The sequence below is a fragment of the Montipora foliosa genome, chromosome 9, assembly GCF_036669935.1.
Source record: "Montipora foliosa isolate CH-2021 chromosome 9, ASM3666993v2, whole genome shotgun sequence".
Classification (NCBI taxonomy): Eukaryota; Metazoa; Cnidaria; class Anthozoa; order Scleractinia; family Acroporidae; genus Montipora; species Montipora foliosa.
The window spans coordinates 14,434,828-14,458,591 of record NC_090877.1 but is presented as its reverse complement, the minus strand read 5'-3'; the positions used below and the strand labels follow the sequence as shown (position 1 = coordinate 14,458,591).

The 23,764-nt window shown below is 41.4% G+C and overlaps 1 protein-coding gene and 1 pseudogene across 2 annotated transcripts; one reads left to right on the top strand and one right to left on the bottom strand.

The window, feature by feature from the left end:
• Positions 1–149: 149 nt before the first annotated feature.
• Positions 150–14,861, bottom strand: LOC137972157 (placenta-specific gene 8 protein-like). 2 transcript variants are annotated; one of them, XM_068818996.1, is made up of 4 exons: positions 14,729–14,861; positions 9,087–9,388; positions 8,707–8,849; positions 150–334 (listed from the first exon to the last, which is right to left on the bottom strand). In XM_068818996.1, exons 2-4 carry the CDS (start codon positions 9,361–9,363, stop codon positions 239–241), a joined length of 516 nt encoding a protein of 171 aa, XP_068675097.1. In that variant the 5' UTR covers positions 9,364–9,388; positions 14,729–14,861; the 3' UTR covers positions 150–238. The 2 variants fall into 2 exon arrangements, with proteins under 2 accessions (XP_068675097.1, XP_068675096.1); XM_068818995.1 differs by lacking the exon at positions 14,729–14,861 and adding an exon at positions 13,441–13,562.
• LOC137970339 (uncharacterized) lies at positions 6,906–7,652 on the top strand (annotated as a pseudogene).
• Positions 14,862–23,764: the final 8,903 nt, after the last annotated feature.

The window sequence follows — 23,764 nt, the reverse complement described above, 5'->3', positions numbered from 1 at the left end:
GCAAGCGCGATGTTTGTGTTTTCGATTCATTCGTGTATTTAACTTCTACGTTATATATACTTATTTAACTTTATTTGGGGTCGTCGAATAGGAAAACTCGAGTGTAGAAACATCAAGATTTTGAAACGTAAAATAAGGTAACACCGAGCTGCATCGAACATTAATTTTATTTTCGGTGCCGCGTCGGTGCGAAAACGCCAATTAAGGCTCAAAAGTAGGTTTCAGCTTTCAGAAGAATTTAGTTGATTCCGCAACGGTCCAGCTCACGTGACAACTGGCACAACACACAAAGTCCGCAGCACGCCGCCGTGACATAATCATCACACAGGGAACCCTGAAAACAAGAGGGAACGAAAAGGCATACTGATTATTTCAGCTTTCTAAGCTCCAAGCCAAAACTGGCATTTTTAGAATATATACTGCTAGCGAGCGATTGCCGCGAATGTCTTAGGGCCGAACTTTAAGATATCACAAATAAACCAGATTTTAGACGTTTTTAATGAGTTTCTCAAGTACAGTACTCTGTCGCTCTCTCCAGTCAACTTAAGTATGTTACACAATTACAAACAAACAAACGATCTGTCACCAACGGTCTTTTGAATCAAGCTTTCAATCAATATGAAAATACTTGGAACACAGGCGGACCACCCTCTGTTGGTGTTGTTGTTATCGATCTGTTGAAGGATAACCACATTACGGCGGTTGCGATTTCTTCGGCAATAAAGTTTGAAAGCAAATAATTCAATGAAAGATCAAACAGAGTGTCAACTGAGTCCTGTGTTATGTTTTTTTGGTCGTTTGCCGGGCAAATCCCAACCGCCGTAATATATTTATCCTTCTACAGATCGACAACAACAACACCAACAGAGGGTGGTTTGCCTGTGCTTCGAACTTGTCCATCCTTGATTTCTAACTGTAACTGACAAATACTTTAATTCCTATTATCGCATTTTTATAAAGCTTTTCTCGAAATAATTATCTGCTTATAACAGTCACGCAATCTCCGACACGATGTTTTTCTTATGCTGACAAGGACCACAGATGCAAAAAAAAAATCGAGCGACAAGCGTTCATGCTTTCCGAATTTTTGCTGCCTCAGTGAGCGAGCCTGAGGCGAACGAACGAGGAGGCAGCTCTCTAATCGGGAGATGAACACATTTTTCGTCGAAACGCAAGGGATTTTGGTCAAAGGCGTAAGGAATTGTGGTTATACGCGAATGGAGGAATTAAGTTATGATTTGTTACACAGAAGATTAGAGCTGCTCTGTTTTTCATTTTGCTTCTCGTATCCTCAAACTATTGATAGTTTCACTGTCACTCAACAAAATATAAATTCGAAATCGTTCAATGAAAAAAAAGGCCAAGAACTTGGAATGTTGTAGCAAACAAATCTTTTAACCACCTCCCCAATTCTCAGGTCTGCGCGGTACGTTGTTTCTGAGTTATTTGTCGAAGCGTTTCACGCAACTTTGCAGACTTTTGTATGGAGACGCCATGTGGTCCACCAATATGGCGGCCGCTAATCAACCAAAACATCTGCAGTTCGCTTTGTGATGAGATAAAAAACATGTGTATGAACATGTCTCCTAATGTTCTTGAAGGGCCTGAGACAAACTGCTGAGATTTAAGGGATATATACTTTTTTTCCCCAACCAAATAGCTTTGTATTATGGTGTCACGCAAGGTGTCAATTCGGAAATTCAATATGCTGTATTTTCGAAACGAAAGACGTCACGGAGCAAGGTTTATTTCTAGGTCATCTTCAAACACCTTTAGACAAAAATTCAGAAGAAGGCCCATTTGAGGGTCCAGTTTGGAACTCCACGTTTTGTACCGTCCCTGCTCAAGACCTATTAAGATCCCCCTTCAATAGGCCTTTTGCAACTAACGATCACATGGTACAATTTTATCCGCCATGCAGGAGGGCAAGCTCATTATTATTCCCCCACTGGGACATTTTAACGCCGTATCCCATAACCGCGCGCGGCCTTGAATGTTATTTTCGAATATGGCAGAGGCGAGGTTAGATCTCATCGGTTCTACTTGAATGTCCATTCAGTAACAGGGAATGTGGGAGACACGGAATGATCTGTTGAATTTTGGCGATGGAAATACTGCTGGAAATTTGGAAGCAACACCTAAGGCCGCGCGCGGTTGTGGGATACGGCGTTAAAATTTTTCTTCCCAGTCCTCCAAATTACGTCACCAAATCACCTGGATCAGCTGACAAATTTTTCTTACGGTATTAAGTTTAAGGACCTGACCCGTTTAAGGACGGTGCCTACTAATGTTATTGCGCATAACTTTTGCGCATCTTGAGATACTCGGGTTTCCTATTGGTGGTGCTGACTAAACAGGGATATTTGTGCGCGCTTTAAACTATGCGGAGAAAGCAGAACTGATCAAGTGCCCTTGGTATCCAAAAGAAAAATAGGGTTAATCATGCATTTTTTAGATATAACGAAACTTCATTTTTGAAAACAACGCCGTACATGGCTTTGTATTTTGAGGCTTTTTACAAATTTTGGTGATTAATTATCTTTGAAAAATGCGTGGTTACCCCCCAATTTTCTTTTTGGATTTCAATAACACTCGTTAAGACTTGTTTTTCCTGCATATTCATAAACCGCATAAAACAACCTTTGAATTAGTAGGCACCGTCCTATGGGAAGCCGAATGTAAAATATTATTTAAGTACTTTTTCCCTACAGTTTGTGTCATTTATCAAATGTCACAAAAGTTGTCTTGCAATTTATAAATAACCTTTTGAAGTACCTTCGCGATTTATAAATCGCACGATGCCTAACTTTGCGATTTATAAATCAGCACAGAAGAGCGAAAGGTAAAATGGTGGCACGACCACAAGGATCATCTCCCTCATTGGGCATCTGCAGTGAAGAAAGTGCTGCTGGTGCAGCCATCCTCCATCCTGCAGCAGAAAGGGTATTCTCTATTCTCTATTCCTCATTCAACGATCAACAAGAGCACGCCTTAGTTGACTATCTGCAAGCAAGTGTGATGACCCAATACAACAAGCGATGATTAACTTCTATTAGTATAAATACACAGGTGATTATACAAAATCGCGCGCTCTCATTGGCTCGCTATCTCGCATTATCAGCCGATAATCACCTCGACGGACAAAAGGGCTGCCAGGAGTCGTTTTGCCACTGTAAGTGAAGATGATTTCGCGTTGAAGTGTTTCTTTTTTTCTTTTTTTTTTTCTCTTTTCTCTTTTTTCTTTTTTTTTTTTTTCTTTTTTGTGATTGTCGGTGAATATTCACCGATAATCACTGAGCCTGAGGCGAATAATTGTTAAGTATGGGTAATGATGACCCAATAACAACAAGTGATGATTAACTTCTAGTATCAGAAAACCTCAAACGTTGTGTTGGACTAATGGAAAAAAAACATTGATTGTTACATTTTGTTGTTGAAAAATGTAACTGAAATCTGAAAAATGTAATATTCTATGTTTAAAAAAGTCGGGAAAAAGTGAGCATTTTTATGTAACCCACGAGCACTTTTTAAAAAGATTAGCATTATTTTAGCACTTTTTTGGCAAAAAACAAGAACTGCTTTAAGCATTTAATGCTCTTTTTACGAGCACTATCGGTAACAGCCTATGCGGGCTCGTGGTCCAATGTTTTGATTATGGTGGATAGAGAAGACTTGACAAGACTGCTCTCCTCAGCCGTTTCAAGAGCAATTTCTCAGGCATTAAGTGCTCCGGAATCATCACAGAAAAGTGAGGTAATGATAGGTTTCAATTTTTTTATCAATTTTTAATTTTTATTTTGATTTATGGCGAATTGATCTGAATTGTGCCCTTCGTTTTATTGCAATGTTTTCAATTTGCAGAGCTCGAGATCACAGAATCTTTATCGTATTGCATCTAGGAGAGGAATTTCAGAGTCGCACATTTGCGATTTATAAATCGCAAATGCACGATTTACGCGCGATTTGTAAATCGCAAATGTGCGACTCTTGTTACTGGGTTGCCAGTATGGCAATCCCAGTCGGAAAATGGGTGGATTTAGTCGTTTTTTTTCCGCCTCAGGAAAAATCTTTCCTATCCCTCCCCTGCTGAGTAATGTCTTTGTGCGTAGAGTCTTCTTGGTGTATGTGTGGTCGGTTTCAGGGGGTAGTAGAAATGCGTGGATTTTATCCGGTGGACATAGTAGAATATTTAATTAACCTGCAATGGCGTCGAAAGTCATCGTAACGCGAATGGCGTTTTGGTTGATCTTTAAACAAAATATACCCCTATGGAGCTCAATAATGGAAAGTCAATTGGATAAACAAGACAGGCGGTGAAAAATGAATACATCTGGAATCTTCAAAGCGACAAGTAATGGCCTTCGACAACAATTGCATCTTTCGCCGTCGGATATCACAAAGTGAGCTTTGTTTCTAATGTTATTTGCCTAATTATGGGTTATGTACAACACTGAAACCAAATGGCAAATTCTGTATGCATGGGTTTAAAAGGAATCGAACGCCTTGAATGTATCACAGTGTTTACTGAAGTCGCATCTCAGTTGTCTGGCAATTTACATTTATTTTGTACTCAACTCTGCACAGTCTTCAGGTAAAAAAAAAGTTGGCAATGTGACAGTGAAGAATTATTTTATAAAAGCTAGCCATTCTTGAACAAGTGCTTAAACTTAAACAGTGTATACCAAGTGCTTAGGCTTAAACAGTGGTCAACTTTGCGTGCATTGGAACGTTTTGTTCCGTTGATTTTGGCTTGGGTGACGCGCTGTCTCCTGTCGCTTCGGTCAACAACTTTCCTTCACAATCCTCCAACTGGTAATCTCCTCTCAACCACCACTGTTTCTTCTGGTGTTGTTTCCCTTTCTTCCTCCGTCGACGTTTGCGATCCACCCGAACTTCCGACAGCCTTCCCTCGCCAGCCATGTGACAAAGGCCACCTCGACGGCTATCGCGAACCGTGAACACGTGGTTTTTGTTATCCTCTTACCAATGACCTCCCTTCTCACTGACACCTTCCATTCCCATCTTAACCTTAAGTTAGGCGATCGAGGTTTAACTATGCCCTTCCCTCCTCTTCCAAACGCCCCAAAATCACCTTTACCGATCAGTGACACGATGCCTTCGCCATCTATTTCGCCGTTATAGTGTCGGTCTCGTGCCGCATATTTAATAGCCTATCAACAGTCCATACGAGATGCGGCACGAAAATTCCCCGGGGTGGCTTGGTACCTTTACGATGTGGAGTTCCGAAGGCGGGCCTCCCATAACCTTTCTGCTAAGTGGGTGGAACGGGAAGTCCAAATCTGGATGCCGATCCTGTAGCAGCACCGATCATCTTTCTGATGCCTGCCCATTATCTCCTCGTAGGTCTCGGGATGCCCCTACCCAATCCGACCAGTGCTACAACTTTAACAAAGGCCGACCCTGTGCTCGCACACCATGCCCTTACCAACACAGGTGTAACCGACCCGAATGATCAGCAGCCCACTCTGGGGAAGACCATGCTTAAACTCACCCGCCACTGAGAGAAAAGACCTAAATCGTCTTCAAGCTCTAGCAATTCCTTCAGAGGATACTCCTAATTACCTATCCCATCTCACCCCTCCCACCCCATTGCCACTGACAAACTTGCATCCTACCCTCAGGGCCATCCAGATCAACCAACAGCTAACCATCTTCTCACAGGGTTTTCTCACAGGCTTTAGAATTGGCTATTCAGGTCCAAGGGCCCTCAAGGAATATTCAAACCTTTCCTGTGCAAATATCAACCCACCTATTATCGACAAAAACATGCTTAAAGAGGTTATCCTGGGCCACACAGCGGGGCCTTTCTGCACCCCTCCCTTCTCGAACCTGCAGGTGTACCCCATTGGGATCATTCCCAAGAAACACTCCTCCGAATGGCGAATGGTGCCATACTTCAGGATCTCGGCCCAGGATGCTTCACGTCCAAGCTAGATATAAAATCAGCATTTCGCAATTTTCCTGACCATCCCTCGGATTGGGATTGGGATTGGGTATAAAATGGGAGGGGCTCTATTTCTTTGATATGGTCCTCCCGTTCGGTCTCAGATCTGCCCCTTTTCTTTTTGATGAATTCCTGTCTGTCCGCCTTCCCGATCAAAATGCATGACTGCTCTATGCCAAATTTGACACCTCTTTACAGATCTAAATATCCCCATAGCTCTTAGGAAAACCTTCCTTAAATCTACAAAGCCTCGAATTTATGGTATCCTACTAGATTCCAATAAAATGAAAGCCCGTAACCCGGTATATAAACTCACCCGCATTCAGGAAGCCCTGGGGCAGTGGACCAATAGAAAATCTGCTACCTTATACGAGCTCCAGTCTCTGATTGGCACCCTTCAATTCGCTTGTAAGGTTATTGCCCCTGGCCGCCCCTTCTTGCAACGCATTATCCATCTTACAAAGGGTATCAGGTCCCCATATTGGCATATTCGCTTTAATTCAGGATTCCGCAAGGATATTACCATTTGGCAACATAGGGGAGCTATTTCCTATATACTTGGCCTGTATTTTAAGGGGTCCCCGCTGGACTGGTAGAAGGATCCGCATGTGGTGACCAGCATAAACTCTAAGCACTCCAAGTCCCCTCGGGTAATGGACCTCATTCGAGCCTTCACACTTCAAACGCTCCTATATAACTTCGCATTCACAGCTACGCATATCCCGGGGTTAGACAATTCTATTGATGATTCCCTTTCCCGTTTTCAGATGGACCGCTTCCGTACGCTTGCTCCCTCATCCTCTCCCACAGCCTCCACCATGCCTCCATCAGCGATGAACATCTGAGAGGTTCCATACAGCAAAAGCTCCCTGCTTCCCTTGCCCCTTCCAATTGGCGCACCTATCAAGTTGGAGTCAAGCACTTCCTCAGTTTTACCCTCATGCATGGTTTAGTGGGCCCCTCAAACCCCCTCCTATCGGCCTCGGAAATTATCCTGATGTATTTTGCATCTCATTTGGAACACAGTATCCTATAAACCGGTCAAGCTGTACTTGGTGGCAGTGCAGGACCTCCATTGGGAGCTTAAATTTCCTCTTAAGCTGACAGACATGCATAGGTTACAAAAGGTCCTAACTCCTCCCAAGCAGTTTGACCGTTTTCCCATTACCCTTTCTGTTCTCCATTCCATTCACTCCTACCTTAAGCCCGAATTTTCCTATAACCTGGATTATGTTATGCTTTGGGCGGCATTTTCCCTCGCTTTTTTCGGGTTTTTAAGATCCAGTGAATTCACTTGCAATGGCCCATTCGACCCCTCTGTCCACCTCACTTCCACTGACATTACAGTGGTACCCAACTCCCACTCACCCAGCCACATGCTAGTGCGCATCAAACAGTCCAAAACCGACCCCTTCAGACAGGGCCTCAACCCAGACAATGGCTTACAGGAAACAATCTCACAACAGAGCTCAGGGCAATTCTTCAACACTGTCGTCTCCCTGCCAACAATTTCTACTCCAACAGTTTCCGTAATGCAGCGGCCACAACAGAAGCCAAAGCTGGCGTTCCACCCTGGCTCGTTAAAGTTTAAGGCCGCTGGAGCTCAGACTGTTATGAATGCTATACACGGACACCTAAACGTACCATTTTAAAAGTACCTAGACTCTTAGCTAATACTAGCCCATAACTAATATGAAGACAGCTAGTGTCTTCTTTAACTTTTGTTTTACCGTTTGCGAAGTCTCATAGGAGCAGAAGGTACGGCTCCCTCTGCTTGCATGAGCCCAACATTATTCGCCTTCTCCTGGGGAAGGGGGGGGGGGGATGCGTCCCCCGTCTCCCGAAGTACCCAGAGAAAAACCTCTCGGTGCAGTGTAGAGAACCAACAAACTCAACCTACCTATGACGCCAAGTCCGGGAACCGAATCCGAGAGGCGAGTGCTCTCACCACTGCGCCATTCCTTTACCCCCAAATCATGGAATTAAATCATTTTGAGTAACATAGCCCCTTTAAAGAAGAAAGGAGTGAGTTTCACGCAAGAGAGTGTTTTGTCATCTTTGAACTAAATTTATTATCAAAGCTTAAAAAAAGTAAAAGACTTCAAAACGGGACACGACATTACAAAATAATTCAACGTCTGAACGTGTGAGCCAAAGAGCCATTACTTGGAATGACGTCTGGGTGACCCCTCAAATGGTTTACATCATCCCCCTCCCCTCCACTGAAAAAATGTTACTGGAACGCTGCAGTTCAATACCACCCACTCAGTGGCTTCTGTTTTTCGTAACACGTACCACAGACAACCCAGTTTAAGCTCATGGAGCGTCTAGTTATTTATATATCGCAGAATTTAAGTTCGTAATCTTGCGATTTATAAATCGCAACGTTGGCAATCTTGTGATTTATAAATCGCAAATGTACTTCAACATATTATGTATAAATTACAGGATAACTTTTGTGGCATTTGATAAATAACACAAAATATAGGGAAAAAGTACTTAAATGATATTTTTACGTTCGGCACCCCATACCGTTCTTAATAAAAACAAAATTTTCGATGCAGCAGCAAACTTTCTTTAGTGACCAACTCAATCATTTAAAAGCTTGCTTAGGATGGCGATGTGAGATTCTAGATCAATAGCTTATCAGATACACTGTCTAACGGATTTAATGTTTCATAACTTGATTAACAAATGAGTTCATCTGTTACCTCTCTCGATAAAACGTAAAGCGGTTTTACCTGAATGTTCTCCTGCGTTCTAAGTTTCACTCGCAGTCCGAACAATGCTGCTCCATAGCAGCAAAAAACAAACATGCAACCTTCACCCATTCTCTCAGAGACTTGACACAGCAAACACAATGGACAGAAAGCCCCCATAGCGCCTACAAACAACAAACAGATCAATAAAACAGCAAAAGCCTCTAACTGGCTCAGATTTTGCACCGGGGGAGCGAACGGCGTGTTCATCTTTCGCCCAATGTCCTAATTACCTCTTTTCGTGTAACAAGATTGTTTTTTTCTCATTAAACCAGTTTTGTGACGTCAAGAGTCTGTGACAAAAACCGCCATAAAACATGGACGCTCAAAATTACAAACTCTTGCGAGTACCTAATACTTACAAGAGTAGCAATCATCACAACATCCACACAATCCGCTGTTCCAATTTCGCAGTCCTCGTTGCAAAGTCAGTGGAGCCGGTTGGTTCACCACAATGGTTGTATGGGTGCCTGCAATGCCTGGCTGAGTTGTAATTGGCGGTGGGTAGTCGTACTGGGGCGGTGGGTAGCCGTACTGGTGTGGCGGGCTCGCTGTCTGCAGAGGTGCATAGGGAGGGGGTCCCGTATCGTTTGGACCAGTTTGCGTTGTAGTGTGGGCTGGGGAAGCGTTCACAGACATTTACTGGGGGGGAGATACGTCACTTCTAAATGTAAACAAAATCATAACCATGAAATCAATCCGACAATTTTGTGTCCTTTATATTTGCTTGTGTGGAGGGGACGGCAAATATTTGACGAAAACGCGTTTTAAAAAATTGGCACGTATTGCGTACGTGTGGTAGTGCAGTAACTTGACACAGTGCTTTATTTCATAACTGTCAACTGAGCTGCGTTTTGTTTTCCAGAAGATTCAAGTTGTCTTTGCGTAATATATAGCTCTAGTACTGTACGACATTGTTTTGGTATCGTAAATCATCGTAGTGCCATGGTGGATGTCTTAGTTAAAAAGGTAAAGTCTGCTACGAGCCTAGAAGGCCCATCAGGCCGGCGCTTAACTCCGGTTACTGTAGCATGAAGCGACTAGGAGTATTTTTACTCCCCCCTGGATGATGCCAGTCCATCGCAGGGTTACCCCCCGCATTAAATTCGCCGTTACCCATTTAATACACCTGGGTGGAAAAAGACACCGTGAGAGTAAAGTGTCTTGCCCAAGAACACAACACAATGTCCCCGGCCAGGACCCGAACCCGGACCACTCGATCCGGAGTAGAGCGCATTAACCATGAGGCCACCGCGCCTCCCTGGATGTCTTAGGTAAATATTTGATGAGAACGCGTTTTAAAAAATTGGCACGCATTGCGTACGTGTGTTAGTGCAGTAACTTTACACAGTGCTTTATTTCATAACTGTCAACTGAGCTGCGTTTTGTTTTCCAAGATATTCAAGTTGTCTTTGCGTAATATATAGCTCTTGTAGTGTACGATATTGTTTTGGTATCGTAAATTATCGTAGTGCCATGGTGGATGTCTTAGATAAATAGAACATAAAAGAGAATCGAGGCTGACATATTGATCATTTTCAAGTTCCCTTCCACTTTTTTTTCACAGTAAGTTAAATTAGCGTGTACTCTGAGCGTCTGACAGCTTTCCACGACAAAAGTTCATTGAAGTTAAACCCTGTCCGGCGGGGCAAATTTCCATTTCGTAAACAGTCTCTCCCATTTGGATGACACTTAAAACAATTTTCACTGTTAAGTTTGTCGTTTGCAATCCTACTAGTAGATTGTGCCAAGTAAGAGTGGTCCCTAGCATCTCTGACCATGACTGCCCATTGTTAGATCTCGACATCAAAGAAGCGAAAGATCCCACTGTATAGGAGGGAAAGATGGGAGGAATTCGAGATTGACCTATCAGTAATAAGCATCTCTAGGGACATTGATTTGAATAAGGACATTTTGACCGTAGACCTGTTATGGTGCATGTTTAAAACGGCTGTCCATGATGGCATTGAAAAGCACATACCACATAAAACTTGCAAACGAAAGAGCAGTCTGCCCTGGATCACGCAATCAATCAGGAGGCTAATAAAACAGAGAGACAGGGCAAATATCAAACTTTGGTCCTCTGAAGAAGTTGTGCATAATCTTCGCAAGAAAATTAAAGACCTAAAGACTCGGATCCAAAGGAAGTTAAGAGCGGCTTATTGGGAGCACGTTGAGACCATTATTACCTCTCCGCTCTCTGGCGGACGAGCAGGACAAGATTTTTGGCATAAAGCGTTTTTAGTCTTTCATAAAGCATAAAAGAATGCACCATTCAGGTTCTTCGCCGCTGAAAAAAGCTGACCGCACCTGTTCTCACCCGAAATTAAAAGCTGACATCCTAAACGATCATTTCCATTCAGTCTTCACACGTGATGCGGCTGTAGAGATGTGCGGCTTACCTCCTTTACTACCGGCATATCCTAGCTGTTATGGAGGACACTATCATAACAAGAGAGGGTGTGAAAAAGTTGCTGCATGGCCTGAAAGTCCAAAAAGCTCCAGGTCCTGATGGAATAACACCTTGCGTTCTTTAAGGACAATGGATTATGCCGCCTTTGTGTGGGACCCTTACACAAAGACATCGACACGGATGGAAATGGTTCAGCGAAGGGCTGCTGGCTTCGCCCTGAATATATATCATAGTACATCTAGTGTCAGTGATATATTACAGCAACTTGGGTGGGTGCCACTTCAGGAGAAAAGGATGGTGGTGCGGCTGTGTATGTTTGACAAGATTCAAAAGGGTATGGTGAACCTGAGTGCACAAGAGCCTTTGCTCACAACGACTAGATCTTCCAGACACCTTAACTGTAATAGCTATAAAGTCCCCTTTTCTCGTGCTTCATATCATCAAATGCCTTTCTTCCCGAGGACAATTCGCGATTGAAATAAACTACCAGATTCTGTTGTACTGGCCCTAAGCCTTCAATAACCGGGTGTGGGACTATCTTCTTGATAGACGCTGATTAAATGTTTTCTAAATTATAAACTCTCACTTGCACAGACATTGTTTGGTTTTACGCTTGCACGGCATTCAGTTGCATGTTAATACCTGCTTTTCTTGTTTCTTACACTGCACGCTCACGAGAATCTTCTTATGAGAAGGAGGTGGGCGCACGGTAATAAGAAAAAGAAGAAGATATTGCATTCCCCTGCTTAAGTAACTGCCGAACAACAACAACAAGGTTTATTTGTACTGTAAAGGTAACTAGTTAGCTAAATAACAAATAGAGGAATTAAAATAACTAAAAAGCTAAACTAGTTGGGAGACCACCATTTATTAATTGAACCAATCTGCTTCTTTCCCCTCGATTCCATAATATGAAAGTTTCCTTAGTAGGATGTCATGATCTATTGTGTCGAATCACATTTATGTATGGAGTTGGTTCTGAAACTCGACAAGCCTTTTTGTTTCATGTTTTTGTCTGTATTTTTGGCCTTGAAGGTGCATAAAACACATCCTCTTTCGGAGAAGATAACCAATGAAATCTTTCTATTAAATTGTGCGCAACTAGTTTGCGAACCCGTGCGAAGCGATCGAGAAGGGAAAGCAAAAGATTGTGCAACGTCACATTCAATTCATCCTCCCCTATGACAACATTGTTCTCGCTTTTGAAGATTTTGAGGTTTCAGAACCAGTCCCTCGATTAAATATGGTCGAATGCCTTAGATAAATCTAAAACTATGAAAATAGATTAGTCCCGAGAAAGTCTGTTGCTATTAACATTGACGTTTCCCGAGAAGGGCTGTTGCTAATGACAACTTGACCGGAAGTCGTCCTCTGAATCAAGTGACCGATATCGCCACAAAAAAGTAAAAGTAAAGTAAAGCAACCATATTTAACGTCGATAACTCGTAACAGTAATTCAACTGACAAACCTGAGGTCGACGGTGCGCTCATTTTACTCTCCCTCTCCATCAGTGCTCCGTTTTACGGGTATTTAAAGCTACTTAGCTACACGGAAAGGAAAGAAGTCGAAACAAGGTCGAAACATTGACGTCAGAAGAATGAAAAGGCTTGTTTTAATCAAAGGAAATTCCATATCCACAATTTTATTCTTGTGTAGCCTTTATCTTCAAAGGTGTTGTACCGCAAAAAGGACTTTATTAAGTCATTACAATGAAGAATGGTCAAATATTGACGTGTTTAAAAGTAATGGTTCACTTCATGAAACCTGAGGTGCGCTGGCGGCTTTCAGGCGAAACTCACTACCAGTATACTGAACCAACATGTTATGCCGGTACAAGTCTCAATACTACCAAGTTCCGCTTTGCCAGCGCTATCTTAAAGTCTAGGAAGAAGTTATAAATGTGCAAGTGATTCCCTTCAAAAGATTCGAAGCACATCAGGTGACACTAAGATCGTTTTCGATTGACTTAGTTAAGGATCTCTAATGTTTTGAGCAAAAAAGCGGTTCTCGATTAACCAATAAAGTTGCTAGTTGCGAGAGGTGAATTCAATGAACCAAGGGCGAAGAGAAATGTTGGTGTCTAACTAAAAAACCCAGCGGTCTACTTAGATACTAGGCATTTCAATTCATGTTGCGTAATTTGTATTTTGCTATGGTAATATGATTTGTAACGTACTGAAAAACAAAAGCACTTTTTCATTATAACCTGATGTAAAAAAGTGAAATGTGAATGAAATGTATTGTATTGCATTTTACCTGGGCAAGTAAATCAAAAGACAGTATGAAAAGAAGTGTACGATACCTGAATCTTTCTGTTTCAGTCTTGGAACTTCAAACTTAATAGTCCTTATGGGAGTTGAGCCTGCAGGCACATTTTCTTTTGTTTAAAACTACATGCAAAAGAGGCTTAAGGGGTCAGAACAAATTACCATCATACTACAGGCGCTATGTTGATGATACTTTAACTACCATGAAGGATGAAGTTTCTGCCTATTCTTTTCTGCATGCTTTGAATGATCTCCACCCATCGATTAGCTTTACTATGGAACTATCAACTGAGAACACTCTCCCTTTCTTAGGCATGGTCCTAAGAAAAGACGGTTAGAATACTACGACTAGTGTATACGTGAAACCAACCAATACGGGTCTATTGTTACATTATAATAGTCACGTTGATAATCGTTATAAGAAATCCTTAATTATTACCATGCTAGACCGAGCTTTAAAGCTATCATCTAACTGGTCATTATTTCATGAAGAATGTAGCCGCCTCAAGACCTTATTCCTACAGTTGGCATATCCTGAACATGTTGTTCACTCTATGATCTCCAATTTCATCACATCCAAACAAACACCAGCACCTCCACGCAAATCTACATCTGACCCGCAATCAGTACGAATTGTTCTACCGTTCAAGGAACAAAAATCAGCTGACTCTGTGCGCAAGCAGTTGAAAAATCTTGGTAAGCTGTTAAACATCGACTTATGCCCAGTCTTTATTTCTCGAAAAGTTGGAGAAGATCTCAAACATAAAGAAATCAAGCCCGCGTTGATCAACGAACAATCAGTAATGTGGCTGGTGTGATGCCAGCTATGTTGGTTACACGCGTCGACATCTCTACCAACGGATCGATGAGCATAAAAGATCTGGTTCGATATTCAATCACAGCCAAAGTCAACATCAATCAAGAACAATAACATCTGACATGTTTCGCATTCTTAAGAAATGCTCATGCAAATTTGATTGTCTTGTGTATGAAATGTTCCTCATTCGCGAGCACAAACCGTATCTGAATATCCAAAGTGACTCGATAAAGGCAAAAATTTTTACCTAGCCTCTAGGGACTTTGAACTTAATCTTGAACATTAATATTCGAGTTATCTGTAAAATATTATATTTGACCTGATGATGGTGTCATGAGGACACCGAAACGTTGTCTTTAATAAGTATGTTTCTGCCCGTAATTTTTGTCATCAAATCCTTTACATTATCATGTTTGATAGGACTTCTCAAACGAAACAAAAAAAGAAGGGGATACATTTTTTACGCAAGTAAATCAAAAGACAGTATAAAAAGAAGGAGACGATACCTGAATCTGTCTATTTCAGTCTTGGACTTCAAACTAAATTCCGAACTTGTTAATACGCAAGAATTTAGTGAGGCGAGCACTTTCTAAAGGTAGAGCACGAGGACATGCCATACAAGGGAAAGTTTCATTCTCGTTCCGAAAGCGCCGCTGTTCTTTTGGCCAGCGCCACGGCGCTGGACAAAAAGGCTCTGGGAACGAGAATTTGATATCAGCTCCAACAAGTAGTTAATTCAAAATGGCCAGTAACGGTCACGACAGACAGAAACCAACATGGCTGAACATGGTACTTCGGTTAAAGGAATAGCTCAGGGAGGAATAGCTCAGTGATATTTATTGTCCTATAACTAATTTCCTGTTTAAAACTGAAATGGTTGTTCATGCATTAAAATACCGATGCTCGTGAAGTTTTCGTTGCGCCCGTTTCGAGCCGCACAATTTTGGTAAATGTGCCAATCCCCGATACATTCATCTTTTTTCCAAGCCTTGTATCCTTTCATTACATAAGGCTAGCGGATGAGTCTTTGAGAATATGCCCAAAAGGATAAATACATGATCGATATAAAGCATTTCGCAATGGTGGTGTTCACTGTGTAGCGATTGTGAACAGTCTTACTTTCAGTGGGCATCATTTATCGTATTCGTTGCTCAGCATTCCAGAAAGTGCCCAGGCTAAAATAACCAACCGCCATACTGGAGAGCAAATCGCCCACTGGGACAGCCATCCAAAACAAAGAATATTTAAGTTAAATTGCCTTGTTTTAGATGTCCCAGTGCTCAATTTGCCCTCCAGTATCACAGTTTTTGTATCATGTGATCGGTAGCTTCAAAGGTCCCATAGCGACCTCAACTCCAAGCTAAGATCGCGATTGTCTTTGGCTTGGACGGTTCAGTGTCTGAGTTACTGGTGCCACAGTTCCATACACCCTCCTCTTAGCTGCCTCAGTTCCATAAAGAAAATCCCAGGTATCTACTGGGGCAACAAAGAATGATTCCATCTACTTTGCTTTCAGTTGAAGAGCCCTTCGACAAGCCTGAAGAGGTCATATGATTCAGCTTTGTCATACAATCACGCAATGTTCAAGGTTCGTGTCACGCCAGTCAGTGGAGATAAAACGGAGAATCGTTAGACAATCAACACCCTTCGCTGATAGATATATAGCCACATTTTGTCATGGCGTATGAGCGATTGAAAAAGAGTGAGTGAGTGTCTGCCCTAACGACAATAGGCCCGCAAAGCGTGCTTGCATGTAGGTTACTGCATTGCAGCTACAGTAGCGCTTCATAATTCGGCATAAAGTTTATACTTCTAAGTACGTCTCATATATGTTAAGTTGAATTGTGGAATGGGTATGAAATGAAAGTTAGAAAGATCATCGCAGTTAGAAGAACCGTGACTTAAGCAGTTGTTACATCACCGTATATAAAACGGCCCCGTTCAAACATTTATCACCGAAGTTGAGGTGAATATTGTGCTTCAGAGCTCGGTAAATATCCACCACTTTTAGCGTTACTGTGGTGATTAATTGTTTTAGCATATACCACACCAGTTGAATACTCAGTCGATTGAAAATTTGCTTTATTTTTAACAATTCACCAACCGAAGCGAACGGGGAAGCCATTTTGTTATTATCCGTTTGCTCAGAGGCGAATAGCACTTGTTAGCCGATCAGAATGCGCGGAAAGCACTATTCACTTGGGTGGTGTAACTAATTCACTATTAGACAACGAGTTCGAGTTTTCTATGAGTTAATAGATACATTAAAATACGATTCTGTTCCTTCGTACTCGCCTTCTTTGGTCAATGGAACAAAAACAATTTATTGCCACTAACCAATTAAAAATCATCATTCCATATTTTGTTGCCGCCTTTTTCTTTTCTGGAATATCATCGTTAATGCGCTTGTCAACCTCTTCTTCAGAAATATTGGAAAAACGATTAAAAGAAGCCGCCATCGCTTTGTCGGTTTTGTTGAAAACGCCGGCTTTTCCTTTTGCTATTCACTGCCTATCACTTAAAATATAGCGAGCCCATCAAATTCTTGATAGTATGTGAGTGGATTTCTATAATGCTTCTATAATGATATAATTACATAGGCGGATTATTGAAAGTTCTCAGCGCTGATTGCATGGTTACCAATTAAGTGATTATTACGCGATAATCACCTAAGTGGTTTTTCGTAATGGTTGCAAGTCGTTTTGTCGAGGTGACAGACGAAGAAATTAATTGTTTTAGGGAAAAGGCGTATTTTTCAAATAATCACCTATGTAATTATACTAAAACCATTATTCACCTCAGACTCGGTGAATATCGGTGACACCGATATTCACCTCGCCTTCGTCGAATAATTGTGAAATAGTTGCAACTATCATTTACTATCGTTGACTCTCTCTCAAGTTTGCGATCAAATAGTTGATGATAGTTCGTCTAAATCACGGAATGTCCTCCGGTGTTTCTCACCGAACGATGCTCGTGGTCAGGTTCGTGTTCAAACGCGCGAAATAATTGGAACTATCATGAATTATCATGACTGTCTGAATGGGGATTTTGAATCAAAGCTCATAATGAAAAGGACCGAAGGGCGTGCATGAAATCACGAACTTAAGACAAAAGAAGAATGGCGTGAACCGTGACATAAAGTTCCGGAATTTTTTACGGTTTTCGTTGAACAGCAAATGTGCATGAGTGCCTATTTTTCTATTATTGCAACTGTGGCAGGTAAAATGTGCGCCCGGCTATGCTGCAACTAATTTGGCATGAACAGCGTTGACAGTGGGAAAGAAAAGTGACAAAAATATCGTATGGTCAAGTCGATCACATGACCTCACATTTGGCCACTGTCAAGTCGTCGTTTTGAGTAAAAAGGTGAAGAAATCATCAGTACCAAGAGCAGTTCCAGTGGGGGGGAAGGACGATAACGAGTTCAAGATATGTTTCTGTTACCGTCTCGTTTCCTTGAACAAGAAACTTTTCTCTACCGTGACGGTCTCTCTACATCTAGGTGTGGTGTACTCATGGATGCTGATGGGGGCACTGAACTCTGTCACCGGGGAATAGCAATAATCTCTTTCGCTTCATGCTACTGAAAGGCAGATAATTTCCCGCCGTATGGACTTCTGTTGCTCCCTAATTGTACTGGTAAATAACATTAGTTTTCACGGAAAGTAGTCAGATATCAAAACACTTCAATTTACTGATATGTGGACTTAAATTTACATAAAAACCAGTTCATGCGCATGAGTAACCACTGAATTCAAACTCGAAATATACTGGCTTATATGCTTCTTCCATAATGCCGGCCAAATAATATATTCTTCTGTTTTAATGCTAATGACCCTTTCTAGCCTCGCTACGTACGACGGTCAAATTTCAAAAGAATATTTCTTTCAAAATGAGGGCAGTAGGTCTAATTAACATAAATAGAAAAGAATGTATAGATTGCCATTTATGAAAGTGGTATATGATAACGACCATCCTAAGCCCATCCGTGTTGATCGTTGGTTGGTTGAGCAAAAGTTTGCTTTAAAAAAAAAAAAGGATTTATATAGCGCATTTCCTATATGCATATTCAAATGCGCTTTACAAGTTGTCGATCTACAGGTGAGACCGGACCTCAGCATATACAGGCGCCGCTGGCAGCCGCTATCAGTCTTAATTTAATTCAATCATTGCCAAGTGGACATCTTACTCGTTACGAGGGATTGCCAACACACAGCGATTTCACCCAACCAACTCATGAGTGAATGAAATGAGGCCTGACCACAACACCGGGAATTACATACAGATTTACAAGCCCAGTGTAATGAACGATTGGTTATAACTGTTCAGACATGAGCGAGATATGATTTTTTTTTTAATTCAAAAAAAAAGTTAATGCTTTGTTTGCAGTGAAAGTGCACTAAAGGCTATCAAGCTAGTTCACAGGCAACGCACTTTTTTTAATAATCTGAAAAAAATAACTCAAACTTAACAGAAAAAGGAGACACCCACCCTAAGAGTGGTATAGTTGAATCGGTCAGAAACACAGGAAGGGGACATGAGAGACTTAAAATCCAAAAGATACCAGGGGAGAATGCCCCGAACCCCCCTAGAAACTTTTTCGTTATTTTGGAAATCGGTCATTATTTACCCTAGATGTGCCGCTGCTCAGGTGAAAAACCACTGTTTAACACCACCCAGTGACTCTTTTCGTGCATCATGTAACAGATTAATTAACACAAATCAGATTTAATAGGGGTGATAAACAATCCGCGTTTTGTATCCTTAATAATACCGTTTACTCAACAAGGAAAGTGTGAGTACAAAATTCCCCCAAAAAATGAACTTTTTCTGACCAGACAGAGATAAAAACCTGAGATTCAATCATTGGTTTGTTTAAATCCGATTAAAACGGGTGTTTATTAGCGTTCCGTAGTTTTAAGAAGAATACGTTTGTCTTAGGGTGCTTTCTTTTGTCAGACCCGGCAGTTCGCAAAAAAATGCAACAATTTGAAGAAACACTTACATGATAATCTCTCGCATTGTTCTGCCGGGCGTATTTATCATCGGGAGTATTTATCATCCTCGAAGTGTGTTAGAGGGCGTTGAAGAGTTATTTAAAATGCCCGGTCTGGCCGGTCAGTTCTGTCTAATGGAAAGCGTCCAAAGTTTACCAAACAAAAAAAAAACTTTATGTTTTCTTACTTCAGATCAAATTGCTTTAGTGGAATTTCGAGTCGCAACCTTTTCAGTGAGAAGAGTATCGAATACCTAAGTACCTAAGCCCATAACTTTATGTATCGCGTGGGATTCTTTGAAATGCCGCAATTTTAACGATGGCTTTAATATTTTATCAAGAAGCAGCAAATCGTCGTTACTGGAGTTTTTCCAAAGCTTCTGTACAGAATCTCGGCAGCAACGATCGTTCACGCAAAGCTCGCGCAAATTTTGCGCTTGCGCAGTAGAGAGTGTCTCTAGCTTTTGCGCCGCCTGAACGCTGGAGTGGCCGAGACAAACAGCAATTAATTCTCCTCAAGCATTTCAAAGCGTGGGCTAATCCTGAAATAGTTTAAGCACAATGCGTTAAATAAAGTAACGAATTAATTACCCTAATTAAGTGGCTTGGCAAAGACTCCTCGATCATGTAAGGTAAGCCAATAAATATTTCACTTGTTAATAATACCTTTTCATCGCCGATCAGCCTGCCGGAGGAGAAAAACCTGTCGGAAGAGAGTAGAGAACCAACAAACTCAACCCACATACGACGCCTTTAATTTTATGAGAATTGAACACGCGCCACATTGGTGGGAAGTGAGTTTTCTCACCACTGCGCCAGCCGTGCACCCACATCACTCAAAAAGAAAGCGAAACTTTCCCTCAGCAAACCATCTGGTCAAACACTAACATACGTACGCTCAGGAGAAAATAAACAGGGAAGAGAGGACATCCTAACCCCTATATACATACTCTTTTCCATAGGTTATATGTCTCAAGTTATTTTTAGATCGACTCCCACGCTGTACAGACCCCAAGGGGACTTGCTAACAGCCATTCATATGGCCAGAACGAGTTCTGCGCGGATAGTCCACGCTCAGAGAACACATTCCGGCCATATGATAGGCTGTTGCCTATTCCCCGTGGGATATGTACAGCCTGCTAGTCGATCTAAAAATAACTTGAGACATATAACCTATGGAAAAGGGTATGTATGGGGGACGCCCTTTCTTCCCCCTCAGTTATTTTATCTTGGTACGCCTTAAAACGCTGCCTAGTGAGGTTACAAAAAAATAGGTTTGCTTAGTTAAATGGTATTTCAGTGACTGTGAATCTCACTTGGCACGCAATGTTTCAGCTACGGCACGGGTTAAGCCACCAATTCTTGCCGACAGACGCCTTTGGGCATCATACTGACCTCCTACACCTAACTTTTTATTGTTATGCCACAACCGGTTTCGTTTCATCATTTTACAATGATAAAAGACGATTTTCATTCACGCTGAAGAGAGTAATTTTGTTTGAAAATTAAGAGTTCTTCTCCTCCTCTCGCGTTAGTTATTCAAACCTTGAAAATTCTATTTCGAAATTCTCCATATCACTGTGCAGTGGCCCGTCGACTAATAAAACTGCTTCCATTGTTTGGTGTATACCTGGCGAAGTCTGGGTCAAAATGTAAGAAAAGTACAAAAGCAGTATTTTACGCGAGTCTAAGACACGAGAAATACAAAAGCAGTTCCTGGATCATATCGAGGTTTTAATGCCTTTATAATGCCGCTTCAAAAACTGATGTTAATATCACGCAGTAACTCTTATTGTGGAACATGTAATCGATTAACGTAAATCAGATAAATTTGAGTGCTAAGTAATCGCTTTGTATCCGTTAGTAAGCCGGGTAATACTGGCACAACAGGAAATTCCGCGAAAAATTAACGCTGATTAATTAATTTGATTTGATTAATAGAATGATTTGATTAATAGAATGGTACCAGCCTATTTACTTACTGTTCCGTAGTTTTACGGAAGATTCACATCAGCGTAAATGAGTAAGTTTAGCCAACCATATTTCGACTGATATTGCGCTGTGGCCCGTTTTTCGAAAGTACCAGTAAACGTTTAGGGCCCGAAAAGCCATTGGCAGAATGATTGATTGATTGATTGATCAGTTTATTTACCCCTCTCGCAGCTACAGCTGAATTACAAGGGAACCAGCAACTATATTATTGATATTTATAAGTACAAAAATTGTTCATTCGTTCAGTCCTGGCAACTACTTTTTGACCGCCTTTAACAACAGAACCAAAGCGAAGAGAATACCTGTGGTGGGTTTCGGGGGGAATTCGATTCATGGGTATTATGTTTAAAAGAAAACCTCTATCCCGGAAATTCTCCGTTAAATTTTGGCATGACTTTTCCCGCCTTTGACTGAGGGGCAGCAAGCCTGAACGGCTAAGGGCTACATCATATGGCAGCCCAAGGAAAATGATGTTTTTGCCCTCTTTTGTAGAAATGCCATATGCTTGTTTTGGAAAGCTAGTCTTTCAAGATTACAAAAAGTAAAATCGTTGCTACGTTTAATGACTTAAAACCTTCCTTTTTAAAGATACGCACAGCATTGTGACACCCCCCGAAAAAGTCCGAAACGTTTCGGGACCTTCGCGAATACCAAGCCGCCATCTTTCACTCAGAGTATCGGATCCTTAAGCCCGTAACTTAGTTTATTGGATGCAAACCTTTGAAATGCCGTAATCTGGTAGCAAAGAGACAGTCTTTAATTGAAAAGAACCAAATGGTTCTTGCTCTTTCACAAAGGAGTCTAGCGTCTCCAGACCCTCGAATCTTATTGAAAACGGTCGTTCATAACTTAATTAAAACGGTGCTTGCGGGCGCAAGTTTTGCGCTTCGCTGAGAGATAAATGCATGCTAAGGCGTTGGTTTCCTTCAAATACGTAAAAGGGTTTTCGCTGCCTTGAAAGCATATCTAGCCCCAAAAGAAAAGAATTTCACACTTCAATGGGTACACTGTTCCGGAAATGGTTTAATAAGGATGATGTGTTGAATAATGTAAAAAACGATTCACTAATAAATCGAATCGAAGATAATTTGTTAAAATCTTTCCATGCATTGCCGTTTACTAATGTGTATTTTTGCACAGATTTCAAAACAAATTTTGTAGCACGTTTCGGCCTGTTGTTCAATTCTTTCCCAAATCTCCGAGTCTTGTGGTTTTTCTAAATGCGCAAACTATTTTCGGTTCACCTTTGACTTAAGACCCAGCAAATCATCTGGGCATACACTCTTTCACTGTATGCATTTTTCACAAATATACATTTTGCACAATATTTTAGCTACTGCCTGGGTGAAGGCCGGAAGATGCTTCCACAGCCACGAGACACATATCCTTGCGGAAAGAACGCCTTTGGGTTAACTGCACCGCGCTATTGCAAATGGCTTTAAGTAAGAGATATTGATTACATCATCTCTAAATCCAATGGTTGTTTGTTACAAGTGAATTGTTACGCGGATCCGATTAAAGCGCGCCCCAAATCAGGATACACTTAACAGGTATTGTCCTTGTTCTTGCTCCGTTTCATGATAAATTAGACTCATTGGTGTCGTTTGTTAGAATGCTTGGTTATAGGTAGGTTATGCATTAAAATGTGTTGCTGAGCCCCTGCGGGAAAACACGACGAGTCACGTAAAATGTTTCCCCCAACTGTAGTTTCTGGCGGAGGAATAGCTGCTTTACTGTAATCGCCCTCTTGTGTTAAAAACATATAAGAGGAAGCAAGCAATCGAAAAGAATGGATCTCTTTTTCAAATCAAATTAAATTTGTAACAGTTGTCAAGATTTACACCATCGGGCATAAATTGTGAACGATTAGCATAGGCACGAAGTTATATGTGTTTGCCAAACATAAGAGTACAAATATAGGCCGCCGGGTACCCGCTCTCAAGGCCGAATTACGAGTTAAAATTAACCCTGTCACCTTTAAATGTTATTACATGTTCCGCACACAAAGGACACTTTCGTGGAAATGACAGGCCGGCCCGGGCTGGGCATCCCGACATGATCCCGTATATTACATTGCTGATTATGATAATGTTCTTATAATTTATACATTGTGTTCTACCAAAGCTATCAATCATAATTGCTCATTGAAGTAATGAAACACGAGGTTTTTCACAAGCAATTCGGTTCAATCTAAGCCATGGATATGCTAATTCATGTTTAAGCCGAAAAAAAAAGCAGCGAATTTTTAATTCAGAAAGTCTACGCGAACTAAAATGGTTTCCTTTCTATGGAATTTATATCAATTTTGGGCGGTATCGGAAAGAAACTAGCTTACAACTATATCACAAAAAGATTGTTACTTTCCGATCTAACAATATTCAACTCCAAATTTTCGGCCCTACCTCCTGCAAGAATCTTTGATTAATACCTTTCTAGCATCGTTGCAGAGTAATTATAAGTGTATTTCTGTAATGTATGAAGGTCTCTGTGATCTCCTGAATATTTTGACGACCACTAAACAGAGATCCTGTATCCACAGGCCTAGTGCTTA